Here is a 15,988-nt window from a genome sequence, read left to right as displayed (position 1 = left end):
TCAAAGATTGCCATCAAATATCTCAATGGAAAGTGTTGGAGATCAAATTTCACACTGATGCCATATTTTGGTAGCTGGGACGCTGAAGAGAGAATGAGTGACCTATATCCTTGTAAGCATTCAGGGGGCAACTATTGAGTTTCTCTTGCCAGGCATACCTACCTTGCAGGCCTGTACTCTGTGTTTCCAGACCAGTCTACCTGTTCCTGCTCTCTCCTCAGGTTTATTTTAAACAAGCAGTTATAATCCGCTGCCTGGAAATGTGAGGGGGCATAAAGTCTTTCTTACCCAGAAAAAGATTTAAGAGAAAACTTAATTAGGAGGCATCAAAGAGGTGATGGGCGAGAGACTTCAGTTGTTCTGGCCTCCAGCTCATTTAAATGACAGTCTGTTTTGAAAACACTTGGTAAACCTGGAATCAAATATTCCCTTACAACTGGCTTATAGTCACACAACAAATTATTTCAGCTGCTATATATATTGTTTTTATTATAATGTGTTTTTGTTTTAATTGCAGAATATTTTTGAATTGTAAGCTGCCCAGAATCATTGATTGATAGATGAATATAGAAATTAAATAAAGAATAAATAAACTCACTTTAACAAGTGAGATACAGACCTAGTGGTGGAATTTATACACTCTACTAAGCTTCACTATTTTTAATTTGTGTAGACAGAATTTGGGTTTTTATTATGCTATTTATTTACTATGTTCTGTAAAACAATCCTGCTTGGTGAGTTTATGGTTCAGTGAGCTAGACAATAAGCTAATTTAATAACCAAGTTCAGCATATTAGCATGACTACAACTACCAGGCTGTTTTGAGCAGCGCACTGAGCCTCATTTAGCAGCCTAGATGTTAAATCTATTTTAGCTATCTTCTGACTCTTTACCTTAAACAGCCTATGCACCGAAGCTAGAGAGAGAGAAAAAAAAATCAAACTGCCAGGCCTTCAAATGTGTGTACACACACACACACACACACACACACACACACACACAGCATTTTGACATTGTGTGGTCTTTTTACACCATTCTTTACAAATTTGGCATCCCTGACCCTATGTTCCTGTGTGTATGTATTTACCAGTGATGGGCAATATATGCTTGGTCTTTATTGATTGGGTGCTGATACATTATTATACCTGAATTTATTTCACAGTGCTAGCGTCTTTCACCATCCTACCCTCCTTTTTCTCTGCAGAATTACATATTGTATTCAGTCATAAAGTGGGGTGAGTGGGTTAGCTTAATTTGAACCCAGCATTATAATTATGGTTTATACTTTAGTACAATGTTTGAATCCAGTTTTAACAGTTAAGTTAAGCTAGTATGATGTTGCAACTATGGTAGATAAGTGAGTAAATGAATATTTAGTTCCATAGATAACATAATGATTGATATTATTTGCATAATAGCCAATGATAAAGCATGAATTTTAAATTGTTTGTAGTTGTTTGTCCGTTGTCTTTCCCTCCTGTTTGTATTCCCTCTCCCTACTTTGGTTTGTAAGCCGCCCTGAGTCCCTCCGGGAATAGGGCGGCATAGAAATGTAATAAATACAATACAATACAATACAATGAACTCACCATGTCCCTAAAAACAAACCTTAGATTTTATTGTTCTTCTAATATGCAAATTCTACTATTTTAATTCTATACAAACCCAAAATATAAGTTATTTATATTTTGCAGAAGGTTGCAGATCCATGACCAATTAAGAAATCTCCTGTTTGTTATGGGGAGGCCAGGACCCAAAAGAGCCTCAAAGCTGGATCCTTGATTCCTGGGCTTTGGTTGCAATATATCTTCCTTAATGTCCATATTTTTCATATAGCAATTCACCAGAAATCAAATTTCTGATATAGTAACTTCTTCAATGATGACTGGGGTGTGATCGGGATTTAATATAATATAGATATTATCATACTGAGGAGGTAGGAATGATGCATTTATTACAAAAGAGGTGAGCCAATTTTTTCAAGGCATTTTTCACCACTTGGTATGAAAATCTATTCAGGAATCATACAGATCACATTAGCAAGTGTGAAAAGCTAAGAGTCTGCATCAGATGTGAGAATTTGCATATAAGAGGTTTATAACTGTGTAAAAAAGTTTGAGCAAGTGCAGACTTTAGATGGATGACTATACATAATTACCATTAACTTGCCTCTGCACATATATCAGAAAAGATCTTGCGTCCAGTTGTGACCAATATAGACCTATACAGTTTATTAACTATATGTACTATTACAAAAGACAGGAGTACTGTATTTTTTCTCTGGGTTCATGGAAGTTTTCTAACATGCATTCACAGATTTATCTTTCTGTGTCTTTATATATTCCAAAGCTACACAAATATGAAGACCCATATAGTGTTAAGAAATGTAATACGTATTAAGCAATGAATTTTTTATTTACCTGGTTATATTTACAATCATATATATCCCTGAAAAAAAAATCTTCCCAAAGTGACTTACTAAAAGTTAAACAATATAATAAAACCAATTAGAAAGTAAACAAGAATATTCAGAGTATGGTATAAGCACAAACAGGCATTATTTATAGGGAACATGTATGATTTTAATAATCACCTTATATAAACTATTTGAGAACATAAAAGGACGATTTGGAAGTAAGTCCAAAACAGTTTCTGGAGATCTTGTTTTTTCCTCTGTGGGCTAATGCTTTGAAAATCCAGCATTGGATTTTCATTTAAATTGGTAACTTTAACTGAAATCCCAAAGATTTTAGTCTGGTTCTAAGCATTGCTAAGTTACCTCAGTGCCCGCAAGTGGCATGTATGTGTAAGTTTGCATTTAAACAGCAGTCAGTGCACTCACTGGATGTACTTCTGTGCCTAATAAACAGAAATATTTCAGAGAAGAAACTCCGCAAAAGAAGGGAAAGAAAGGGAAGGAGATTGACCATTGCTACTTTCCCAACTTCTTTCCACGCCTCGAATCCCTCCCTTCGCTGCCCTCCCCCCCCCCCCCCATGTGTCCTTCCTTACCATTTCCACTGCACGGGGATCCAGCTGGCTGGGCGGCGCAGGTACCGAAAACTGGATTTTCTTCCGCTCCTTGGGATCCATCACGAAGTCCGGGAGTCCGACAGCCTCCTACTTCCCACAAGAAAAACTCTCCCTCCGGATTCCCTCCCTTTGCCTCTTTTCAGTCCCCCGGGATCCCGTTAACAGCAAGAGCTGCCCGGTGCCAACTTCCTGCGCTGTAAAAGCAACTGAAGGTGGCAGAGCTCAACTCTCCTTCATGGCTGCGTTAGGGGAGGCTGGAGGTAGCGATGGGAGGGCAGGCGAAGAGGAGGCGGCAAGAGTGGGGGAGAGGAGGGGAGGGGAAGGGAGGGGAGGGAAGCTTGGTCTCTTGCCAGCTGCCGCCTGAATTATTGAGTCCTCCCGAGGAGGCAGGTAGACATCAGGACACTCGTTCCTAAGAAGCCCTCAGCTGGACGCCTATTAAAATGACGCCACTCAAAAGAGATCAGTAGCTGCCCGTCTTAGCCCATTCCGAAGAGCAGGAGAGTGTCAGGGGACAGAAAAGTTAATCAAGAAACAGTAGCTTTCTTGGCAAGTCTTCATCAAACCCCATATCTTTCTTTCTCTGTCCTGCCCTCCAAGCCCAGTGCCTCCCGCCCCAGCCCCCTTTTTCTTTAGGTTTCAGTCCCCAGAGATTAATAATTGTATTCAAGACATTTGAAATCATAAACAACCAAGAACTGTTGAGCTGGGAGGGACCAGAGGAATTGCTTATTCCAATGCATTCCAATCCTGACAATTTTAAGTTACAGTTCAGTTCAGTTCCCAGAATTCCCCAGCCAGCATGTAAGCTGGAGAATTCTGGGAGTTGAAGTGCACAGTCTTACAGTTGCTAAGGCTGGGACAGTATGGGCTAGTCCAACTCTCTGTAAAGTGTACCAAACTAGTGTACAAAACTATTCTGAGAAGTGACTGTCCATTTTTTAAAAAATATAATTCTCCAGGGATGGACAGCCAAAAACTTCAATTGATAGTCTTCTACTGTTTGACTGATTTTATAATCAGGAAGATTTTCCCTACACTTAAATAAAATCTAAGTAGTTGCAATTTGAACCTCTTATTTCTGATCCTGGTTTGTGCCCAGGAATCTTGAAGCTTTTGAAGAGGAGCAATGCTTGTACCAGAAATCATCGACTTGATTACCAGTCAGTCCTTGATGTGCTGGACTACAGCTTCTGTGACTTTACATAAATGTCTGCATTTATATATCCTGAATTCTGTAAAAGTGAAAATAGGATCAGTGAAGTCAAAAGAAAACAGCAGTGGCTTTTGCAGAATAGCTGTTGGGTGACAATGCAATTTGCATTTATGAACAAAAATATGAATTATTGTTCAAACAATTATCTTCATGAAGATAGTCTCTTTCAAGGAATCACTGGTTTAAGATTTTTTTGTTTAAGAAGCGCCATCTTAAGACTAGTGGCTAATAGTCGTGGAAAGGGGATGTGTTTTTCCCTGCTTTTCAATGTTGCTATTGCTAATATTCAGTTTGGTTGTCTACAGCAAATTTAGCTTGTTTTTCCCCAAAAGGAACCAGATGAATTAATATACGAGTCCTGAGAACCTCTGAATATCTATGGGATATCCTACCTCTACCAAGTCCGATGTGGCCTTTCTGGTTCAATAGCTTTTGAACAGATTTAAACGTTTGGAAAATTAAGATGTCAGGGTTCCAAGTAACAGCCCCAACGAAAGAAAACTCCAAGGCTGGAAGTTCCTCAAAGTTCCATTTTTAGACATAAGGACTAAGTTGTACAGGAGCAGGGTATCTCTGGCAAAATTTAGGATGTTGGTCAATATAAGCAATTTCATAACCAGCAGAGGTATATATGGTACAGTTCTTGTAATCAAGTATCTCACCCTGTTGAGCTAAAGTTGGACAGGATATGTTCCCAAAATGGACATTTTAGTTTCTTTAATTGAGATTCACTTGTGATGAGAATCTGGTGGAGCTTTCTGTGTTAAACTGGCAATTCTCATATTGTTAAGGCTGAACTTCAAGAAAATTCTGCAAGGTATTTGAATGACTCTAATTTGCAAGAGAAAAATATACACATGATGACCTGGTGTCATTCCTGATTCCAATCGCATTTTTTATTCCTCATCTGATGTGATTTCATTGTTTTCTGAGCACCTTGCAAATTCCCCACTATGGTAACTGAGTTAAAATAGAGTAATATACAGATATTTATCTGATGGGATAATATGTATAGCTCCTAAAAAAGCAAACGGCACAAGGAAAATTTGGGAGATTTTTCTTTTATTACATCTGAATTTGGTCTGAGTTTCTAAAAACCAATTCTGAATAGGCAGAATTCAATATGAGTTTTGCATTAACTATCAAAATCCAAAAAGGTAGAGATAAAAATATGTGATAATAGTATTCATGGCCATCGATGTCTGTTTATTGAATCACGCAGATACTCCCATGATTTTTTTCAACTTGCTCTGTTTATTTGAAAATAAATAAATCCCATCTTGACCAAGCAAGGAACACAATGGAAACCACTATTCCATTCAAAATAAGAAACACCATTCATTTTCCCTCTTGAGACAAATAGGCTGATTAGCAGCATGGGATTATATTGTGCTGGCACATGAGCCCACAATATCCTGGTCTGGCCACATATGCAAGGTTATCTGAGTTAAATGCTGTCATATTTATTGAAACAAATAGAAACTTAAGCCACAGTAATACTTTAGCACAGTGTTTTTTTCAATCTTGGCAATTTTAAGAAGTATGAGCTTCAGCTCCCAGAATTCCTTAAATGACATATATATATAGAAAGTATTCAGACTATTGTTCTTGTCCTCCAAAGACCTTAACTGCTTAGAATCAGATTGTTTGATGCTCCAAGTAATCTTTCTGATGTATTAAGATATATCTCTCCAAGGTTCTTTTCAAGTATTGGTTAGGTATATCTGTAAAAAATCGGATTTTCTACCAGAACTGAAATTTCCTTTCCCTTTTGTGTAGGACAACCAGTGAAACCCAAAAACCTCTTTCAGTATTGTCTATTACCTGAAGTGGCAATAAATTGAGGAATGCTAGCAAAAGTGAGCAAAATATCTGCTGAAGGAAGTGATGGAAGCCTCGTGCACTGCAGTAACGTCTTGCAAGATTCAAATCTCCAAGTCATTCTACAATCATTAAAAATGGTTTATTCTTCAGAATAACTTTTGTTTTCTGAAAATAATCTACATTTTGAGGTAAACTTCCTGCCACACTTCCTGCTATTTAGTTTCTTTCTCAAATATATTTTTATTGTTAAGGCATAATCATATTAAAGCAGGAGGGGAAAATGTATGTATTTATCTCTGTATATGCCACTGGTGGGGTTCATTTTTTTTTACTACTGGTTCTGTGGGTGTGGCTTGGTGGGCGTGGCATGCATGGTGGGCGTGGCAGGGAAAGGATACTGTAAAATCTCCATTCCTTCCCCACTCCAGGGGAAGGTTACTGCAAAATTCTCATTTCCTCCTGATCAGCTGGGACTCAGGAGGTAGAGAATAGATGGGGCGGAGCCAGTCAGAGGTGGTATTTACCGGTTCTCCAAACTACTCAAAATTCTCCAGAACTGGTCAGAACCTGCTGCACCTCTGGTGTGCACACAAACACACACACACACCACTCCACTCCCCACACACCCCCATAGATATGTATGTACATATATACCAAGTACCTTATTGAATGCAACTATTTCCATTTGTGTTCTGTAATAGTATACAAAATATTATTATTAGTGTCCATGGTATAAAAACAATTTTCACTAAGAAAAAATACACACTTTAAACATTTTTCCAAAGACCAGGAGGGGTAAGAGCAAAGCTATACATGGAATTGTAGTTTTAACGTATATTACTCTATATAATTCATCATCCCAAATCTACATGTCTGAAGATTATAGAAACTGCTGTTCCACACTGTGTTCTGTTTGCTGTGTTTTAATTAGCAATCATACATATTTGCTGGTTAGTAATTGGATGAATCTCAAGAAAGTCTAGCAATGGAATATAGCCCCATTTAAGCTACCTATTTATTCAAAACATTACTAGGAAATCAGGCAGGTGTTCCATATAAAACATTTATTTTTCTTTGTGCTTGATTTTGAAACTACTTGAGTAAATCCCTGCAGTTTTCTTGGCAGAAGTTTTCAGAAGTGGTTTGCCATTGCCTCCTTCACCAGACTGAGAGAGTGTGACTGGCACAACGTCACCCAACTGGTTTTGTGACTAAAGCAGGATTAAAAATTGCAGTCTCCTAGTTTCTAGTTTGATGTCTTTACCACCATATCAAACTGGCTCTCAATGTAGAAAACATACCCCACACACACACCAGAGGTGGGTTCCTGCCAGTTCTAACCTCTTCTATAGAAGAGGTTCCACAAATCTACAGTGCCGTTTAGAACCTGTTCCAGCTCCCTCCCCCCCACCAGTCTGCACATCATCAAGATGAAGAGCGAGAGGAGGAATTCTGGGAGTTGAAGTCCACAAGTCTTAAAGCTGTCATGTTTGAACACCCCTGGGATTTTTTTTCTAAAGGGTTAGGGGTGCAAGGGTCTTGTAACTTGACAGCTTTAAGACTTGCACACTTCAATGCCAGAGTTCCTGAGCCAACATTTTGGTTGCTAAGCAAGAGCATTGTTAAGTGAGTTTCACCACATTTTACAAGTTGGCCATGCCCACCCAATTACATGACTGCCAAGCCACTCCCGCCTGGTCACATGGCTGGCAAGCCACTCCTACCCAGTCACATGGCCAGCAAGCCACTCCCACAAAGTAGGCCACACCTACATGAGAGGTTCTAAAACATTTTGAAACCCACCACTGACACACATACGCACACACACACACACACACACACACAGAGCAATCAGCAGGTCAAATGGAAATTCAAAAGAGAAATGAGTTGCGATGCTCTATATCAATGGCCCCCAACCTTTTGGGCACCAGAGTCTGGTTCCATAGAGAGTGGTTTTTCCATGGACTGGAGGGGTTTCATGTGCTGCCTGCATCCCACAGATGGGGCTTTGCTTGTTTGCATTGCCCAGTTTCTGACAGGCCACAAACCAGTGCCAGTCCATGGACCGAGGGTTGGAGGCCCCTGCTCTATATACTTCCAAGAGTAAGCTTTGTTGAAGTCAATGTGAATTATTTTTGAATAGTCATGCATAGTTGGTGTGCTTAATCAAATCAGGTTGGGAGTAGTAGGATAGAAATTACCTGAAATACAAAAATATAGATAGAATATTAAATGCTGTGTTTAGTGAAAATTTTTTAAATGTTTATAGTATAACTTCAGAAGTAGCCCTGCTTGCTTTCCAATTATTCTGCACTGCCACATCTTTTCTATCCCTTGGCCTATCCATCTGTCCCCTGCCATCACCTCCTTTTTACTACAATTTAGTTTAACCTTCCTATGGGAAGCAGAGACTGTCAGCACATTCCTACACATATTTATTAAGACATAAGTAGCATTCAATGTATGTTTACTTAGTCACTTATGTGCAGTGTATGCTTACATCTATGCACAAGATTGTGCTACCTCTATGTAATGCCCCAAAGTCCCTGTGAAATAGCGTCATTCCTAGAATGGGGTGGGGGGCAATTAAGGACATGTTGACTTACAGGAAGCAAAATGTACACAGCCAACTGGTAACATATTCATTTCAGAGCTTGCTTCCATAAACAAGTTTAGCAACTTTCAGACTCCAGGTTAATCCTTTTACCCAGTAGCCACATCATTATATGTTTGGCCTGCATATTTATTCTGGAAGTCTCTGATGGAATAAATAAGCAATGGGAATTGGGTGAGACCCAGAAGAAAACTTTCTTGCTGGCCATGAGAAGTCAGTGAATGAATAAATGGCAATAAATTGGGAAATGTTGTTATTTTTACAGCCAATTGATTATCCCCTTTTCTTTTGAACAAACAGAACATCGATTCTGCAAACCAGTCAGACTGCCACGGTATTCGGGACTGCTGAGTTTCCTGGGAACCCAGAACAGAAAAGAAACAGGCACAAATGATTTATGGTGGTTTTCAACTATAACGACCTGATGGTCTCAAATATTATGTGATCCACCAAAAGCAATGCATTATTCCCCCCAAAATATATAACAATTATGAATTTATTATGGGACCTGAGAGAAACCTCAACATGCTCAAAATGAGCTTGAAGACCCAGATTGTTCGGGGCAATATGCTGACTATGTAAACTGCTTAGAGAAGGCTGTAAAGCACTGGGAAGCAGTATATAAGTCTATGTGTTGTTGCTATTTACACTGAGATGTATAGAAATGTTGGGTGTCAGGTTTTTTAAGAAATCAACTTCTTAATTCTCTTGAGTGGATAATAATGGTACAGCTGTTATAATATGCAGAAATGGACTGGACTTCTATTAAAGCCAGAATACAAAAGTTATTTATTTTTTTAAATCAAGTTTTAACTTGGAAGGAAGTTAGATAACTTCAGTGACTAGGAACAGATGCAAGATTGGAATCAGCAAAGGGAAAAGCAAGAGGAGAAATGCACTATGGATTTCTGCTGACCCAAGGATGTACTGTGACTTTATAGTGGCAAAATATTCTCAGCATAATTCAGGCTTTTGTTTAATTTTTTTATTCAAATGTCAAATTCCACTAATTGGGAGCAGAGTTGAAACAAATGGTATCAAACTGAGCTGTTGAATTCCAAGTGGCCATTAAATGGCAACAAGGTCTGATTTTGTTACGTCTCTTGCCCTATCCAGCAATCATCCAGATATTTACAACCCACATCTGTGTAGCCCTAAGATGGCAGAAAGAAGGAACCAGCTGCAGTGAACACATGGATCAGGACAAAAGTTTGACAAAAATGAGGTTACAGTCCTACCTGCTTGTCTCAGCAACCTAGTTATTCAAATAATTAGCAGCAAAAAGATTTGTAAGTGTTTTGCAAATTTTCCAAAGACCAACCAAACTTCTCCATCTCTATGCTAAGAAATGATTACTGGAGCAAATTGCCAAAAAGACTTGGTTCACACATCTCACTAGACCAGTGATTCCTAAACATTTGTCCATCACACATTTTAAATGCAACTTTAATGTAGACACCTACTAAAAATAAACACCAAAAAGGGTCACAAAGGTATACTCAATAATCCTTCATACCTCTCCTGGTTTTCTGTCTGTATTTTCCCAAAGGAGGTAGACCTCACAGTTTGGAAGCCTTACTCTAAACCAGTGGTTCCCAACCTTTTTTTGGCCATGCCCCATCTAAGCATCTTTAAAATCCTGACACCCCTCTCCTCCGTGACATATAATTTTTACTTTACTCAAAAAGTGAACTCTACTCACTCAGAGGAAGACTAAAAGGCCATTAACTTGGCTTAAACAAGGTTCAAATTGCCCCCATTCAAAATAAAATTGTTCCCTTGTGGGTCGTGGACCCCACGTTGGGAACCAGTGCTCTAAGCCATAACATGGATGCCTCATCTAGGCTTAGCCTATGCAATTACTGACCATTGTGGCCAGTAAATTGTGCTTTATATTTCAGGGTAATCTATTAATCCAGCTATTTGGGGGTATATTCAATTGATCGTGATTAAGTAACCCATAGTTTACAATGATATGTGAACCCATTGGAAAAGTTGGGCAATACAGGATGGAAGTCTCATACTTAGATGCTCCCTGTTTACAAGTATCTTAGGCACAACAGGTATTATCTCTGTACGCTCTTTAATCTTAAACCAGCCTTGATTTAAAGAGATCTAGGATAAGAACTCATATATAGGTAGTCCTCGATTTACAACAGTTCCTTTAGTGATTGCTTGACGTTACAATGGCGCCAAAAAAAATTAATTTATGACCATTTTTCCCAGTCACAACTTTTGCAAGCATCCGCATGATCATTCAGATGCTTGGCAAGTGGTTCAACTTTATGACAGTTGCAGTGTCCCGGGGTCATGGGATCACCTTTTGTGATCTTCTGACAAACAAAGTCAATGGGAAAGCCAGATTCACTTAAGAACCATGTTACTAACTTAACAATGACAGTGATTCACTTAACAACTGTGGCAAGAAAGGTTGTAAAACAGAAATGTTCTGCTGAATTGTGATTGTAAGTTAAGGACTACCTCTATGTATATGATAGCATACATGTGTGTGTGCACGCGCGCGCGCGCACACACACACACAATAAAAGCTGTTATTATGTGCAAGCTATTAAACCTTGCTCTCTCCTCACTCTTAACACAGAAAAATAGACAGCTAGTTTTTGTTTCTCACCCACTCAGCTCCAGCTTGCACATATTCAGACAGATTTTAATCCATGTCTTCTTTGTGGCGATATGTAAGGAGCCACTGTACATGGATAGTTTGATCGCCTCATAGGTATTTCTAAGAGGCTTGTGTATAAGTGAGAAAATCCTGGATTTTGCTGAATTCAGTTCAAAATGGAATATTTTGCCCGGCTCAGAAGAAAAGGACTGAAGTCCTCAGCAACTGAAAATTTGTGAAATTTAAAGGCAACTCATCTGCCTCTGTGGCTTGTTTCCAGAAGCTCTAGCAAGAAAGAAAATATTTACCCTGACAGAATGACCAGCCAGCAGCTCCATTCTGTCTTATACCTGGATGACTGACAAAAAATAAATTTGTGTGTGGGAACAAATCTGTCTGTTCTCTTCATTATATTTTTAGAAAAAAAGGTAGGCAATCCCAAGAGGATTCCATACCATGAATCTTGCTATGCTGTTACTTCTCTGTCTTGTTCCTTTGAGTAAGAAAATACATCCGCAATTCTACGTCACTTACAGTGCATTCCTATAGTATATGTCGTTCATAGAACAAACTGAAATCCCACCTCAAGAGCAAAGAAATAGAAGTCCCAACTCCCAAGGAGAGCAGAGTCAGGCTTTGCATTCCCACCTATCACCTGCAGAAAGATCCATTTGCCTTGTTCCTTTCTGATGGCATAGCAGTAATATCAGAGACCACGAACAGGGAGCCAGTCACTGTTTCAAGTCTTCGTCTCCTAAATGCTCCCTCAACAGAATGAAAAATGCATGGCAGGCTCTAGACCCCAAAGACTGGCAGAGATTTGAAAGCTGTGATCATACGACATTTTGCAGCAGCTGCCAGAATTGATCTTCTCCTAAGTCATTTTGACTGGATCTTTCTAAAGTGAGTGTCCACTAGATGTGCAGAATTATATTTTTCATTGAGCCAGTTGGGAGTGAAGGAAGTTGTCTTTTATAGCTGGAAGTCATCAATTTAGGACAATACATTGTCAACATTCGGATAACTTTTTAAAAAGAAAATATATTCAATTAATTTGTATATCCGCATACATTTTCATTGTATATGAAACCATATAATTGTGGCATGAAAAACTGAAGTACAGTTAGTCCTCAACTTATGACCACAATTGGAACCAAAATTTCCATGATTAAGTAAATCACACCCAATTTTACAATCCTTTTTGCCATGGTTGTTAAGTGAATTACTGCAGTTATAAAGTGCATCACATAGTCATTAAGTGAATCCAGCTTTCCCCATTGACTTTGATTGTATGAAGTCACACGACCCTAGGATGCTGCAACCCTCATAAATATATTCTGGTTGCCAAGTGCTTAAATTTTCATTGCATGATGGGGATGCTGTAAGACTCATAAGTGCAAGAACCTGTCACAAGTCACTCTTTTCAGTGCCCATATAACATTAGATAGTCACTAAATGAATGATTGTAAGTGAAGGATTACCTTTAAATTGGAAAAATACTGGCTTACTAATGATTAGGAATTGGAAAATGGATGATACTACCATGCTCTGGCTATAACCATTGAGATTTTGTTATGAGATACTCCAAATGATAATCAGGACAAAAATGAGTATATTCACTCCTAATCCTCCAACACAATGAGACACAAAATAAATTCTGAATGTACTAGGTGCATGAAATATGAAATGTGAGATCCATGACTGGGCAATCAGGGTCTCACCTGGTATTCTGTGTTGTGTTTCAGAATGCCTTTAAAGCATTATTGCTCATCTTTCCCTGAAAGAAAATATCAGAGGAAGGAGTTGAGCAAACTTGAACATTGGCTACAAGAAGCCACAAACAATTATAACACTATGCCAATCTATGGGGATTCCAATAAATTAATGAAACACAAATTGCTTTTCTCTCAAGTTGAATTTGCCTTGACCTGCATTAAAGTGGAATGATTGGGAAGGGCGAACAGCCTGGTAAATTGTTTAGCTTTTGGACCTTAATAGACAGGCAGATGTAGCTCAATTAAAGACACTCAGGGACAGATTCGTGTTACTAAGACAGCAATTAATATTCAGTTTGAAAACAATGCTGCTGAGTTCTTTATTGTGCAGACAAGACATCTAATAGGAGAATTCTACCTCTGGGGGCAAACAGAACTCTAATCTTTGGATAACCAGCAGCAATAATTTTACAGCTTTATTAACTGTGCCTAAAACTGGACAAGAAATTAAATTATAAATGATAAGTTTCTGATTCAGATGGTTGTCTTGTTGAGTAGTTGAGGGTTATAATGTCTTGCTCATTTTTTTCCTTTGAATGAAATTGGGGGAAGGAGGAGATATGGTGAGATTAAAATGTTTTTTTGAAACAGTCATCCATTTGTCACATCTGTCTGCTTCTCATTGCTGACATGGTCTCCTAGATGTACTCCTGGATGTCTCGCTGCCCTACAACCATCCATTTCCTGTTCACAGGAAGCTTGTACTTGATTGTCTTCAGTTGACTTCATGGTGCCAAATAGGGGAGAAGTACAAAAGGTGGTTAAAACCACTAGGAAACCTAAAACCAGACGCATATTTTTTTGAAGAGGCTATTAGTTGTTGTTTTTTTTAATGTGTGTGTGTATTTGAAAATAAACAAGCCAAGAGGAGCTGGAGTTTAAACTCTGCAGCAGGTAGTCAATATATACAGGTAGTCCTCAACTTATGACAGACCAAAGTAACAACATCACTGAAAATGTTGTAACACTTATGACCACTGCAGTCTCCCCACAATCATGTGACCAAAACTCAGATGCTTGGCAACATTACTTAATTTACCAACAGCAGTGATTCACTTAACAACTATGGCAAGAAAAGTCATAAAATGGGACAACACTCACTTAAAATGCTTCACTTCGCAACAGAAAGTTTGGACTCAACTGTGGTCATAGGTTGAGGACTACCTGTATTGCTTCCATGCTAGATTTCATGTGCAGATCAGATCCCTATAAACACTTTAAAATATTTGAAAAGCACAACAAAATAATGTTCTTGCTCTCCGTTAGGACTGGGACAAGAAAATGAATAAGCAATCACCTATAATCATCACCCAGTCAGTTTGGAACTTCATAGCTCCTACAAAATGTCCTCACTACCATTATCCACATTTTTTGCAAGTTAAGAGAGTGGGGCAAGAGTTGCCTCAAATAACACACAGTGATAACCTCCTGGGAGAGATCAGATGGGCACTTACAACAGCTGTATCTAGATAGGCAATTATTGGGGAAGATAATGCAAGACTATGTTTATTTCCTTGGCATTTGGTGTTTGTGAGCAATCAAGCACATGCACTAAATCAAGATGTAGCTGCTTCTCCTTCCTCAGATATCCCAAGGAGGTCAAAAAGGCAACTCATGAATAAGTGCATTTGGTGTTTTATAAGCATTCTCAAAACACATTCTCACCATTTATCCAAAGGTGCTACTGTGATAATGGTTTACTTTAATCAGTCTTCAGAAAAGATGAAGCTTGCCAAGTAAGGTTTGGTGATAAGAATATATTTATTATCTTTGCTGGCATTTCTAGACCCAGCAGCATTCTTTTAGATCCTCAAAATATCTAACTTAGGATCTTTGGAGAACTTTCTCTGAGGGCATCATTAGGGCAAATATCTGACTGGAGTTTTTATTTAGTGATGACCTTAATGGCTCAGAAGTCTTATCTTTCACCTGGAAAAAACTTTCCATTTTTCCAGCTTTCAATTTGTATTCACTATATATATATGTAGCTTTCACTTTTTTGACCTGTGTTTTACATGATTTTCTTAGAAATGGAACAAATGTGGCAAAAGCAAGCAAAGAAAGTACCAATGGTAATAGGTGCCTTGGATACAGTCCCAAAATAATGAGAGCACTTGGACACTATCGGCATTGACAAATTCACCAGCAGTCAATTGCAAAAGGCAGCTTTACTCAGAACAATTTACGGTACATCCTGAGACTATTCTGCAACACCACCAACCATCCACATCTGCCTACCCCAGGTAAGTAGACAAAAATGCCAAATCCAGCCTGAATATCTGTCTGACTGTGCAACATACCATAAAAATAAAAAAATATCTGAGCTGGACAAAAGTCTAATCTTTTCTCCAGGACCTTGTTTCATTTTTTTTAATTTAGATGCCCTTTTGTCATAACTCATGTTCTCTTGTTCATTTCAGAAGCTCTGCTTTTTGTTCAGTTCTTGCTTTTATTTCAGTCCTCAAATAACCTGTTATAATGGATTCTTTATTAGGCATAGTGCTTGCTTTTGTTAGCTATTTAAAGCATCATTAGAATGGCTTCATAAACCATGTCTCTACCATGCTGGCTTTATCTTGTCTACATGATTCAGGTACTCATCCTGTTTTGTTCTGTTTTGTTGTTCTATAGTGCCAACTGTAAAATATGTAAGAGAGGAATTAGTATCATACACAATCATGCTGGCAGCTTTCTGAAGTTGTCTTTATGGCAAGAACCAGGTTCTATTGAGACTATTTGGTAAAGAAAGGGTTACAGCTCATTTTTTTGCTATATCACACAACTATATCACAGATATCACACACATATCACATTCCTTCTTTCCTCACTCCCAGGTCCAGCATCTTTAGTAGCTGAATGATAGGCATAAATATAGTTGACTTTTAAGATGAAAGTCTATCTTT

General features: G+C 38.5%; 1 protein-coding gene and 1 long non-coding RNA gene across 4 annotated transcripts in view; one reads left to right on the top strand and one right to left on the bottom strand.

The window, feature by feature from the left end:
- Positions 1 to 3,322, bottom strand: part of PPP1R1B (protein phosphatase 1 regulatory inhibitor subunit 1B) — a 65,048-nt gene extending 61,726 nt beyond the window's left edge. Inside the window, exon 1 of one of the 2 annotated variants that reach the window (XM_032237431.1) lies at positions 3,013 to 3,322. In XM_032237431.1, coding sequence (XP_032093322.1) covers positions 3,013 to 3,093 — 81 coding nt within the window. In that variant the 5' untranslated portion in view covers positions 3,094 to 3,322. The remainder of the gene's footprint in view (positions 1 to 3,012) is intronic. The other variant, XM_032237430.1, reaches the window with a different exon arrangement.
- Positions 2,986 to 15,988, top strand: part of LOC116522509 — a 43,726-nt gene continuing 30,723 nt past the window's right edge. For both annotated transcript variants that reach the window (XR_004256974.1, XR_004256975.1), the window contains exons 1-4: positions 2,986 to 3,053; positions 6,029 to 6,261; positions 8,988 to 9,976; positions 15,114 to 15,328. This is a non-coding gene — a long non-coding RNA (uncharacterized LOC116522509). The remainder of the gene's footprint in view (positions 3,054 to 6,028; positions 6,262 to 8,987; positions 9,977 to 15,113; positions 15,329 to 15,988) is intronic.

The sequence above is a fragment of the Thamnophis elegans genome, chromosome Z (assembly GCF_009769535.1).
Source record: "Thamnophis elegans isolate rThaEle1 chromosome Z, rThaEle1.pri, whole genome shotgun sequence".
Taxonomy (NCBI): Eukaryota; Metazoa; Chordata; class Lepidosauria; order Squamata; family Colubridae; genus Thamnophis; species Thamnophis elegans.
Note: the sequence above shows the minus strand (reverse complement) of the source record. Positions and strands in the feature narration are given on the sequence as shown.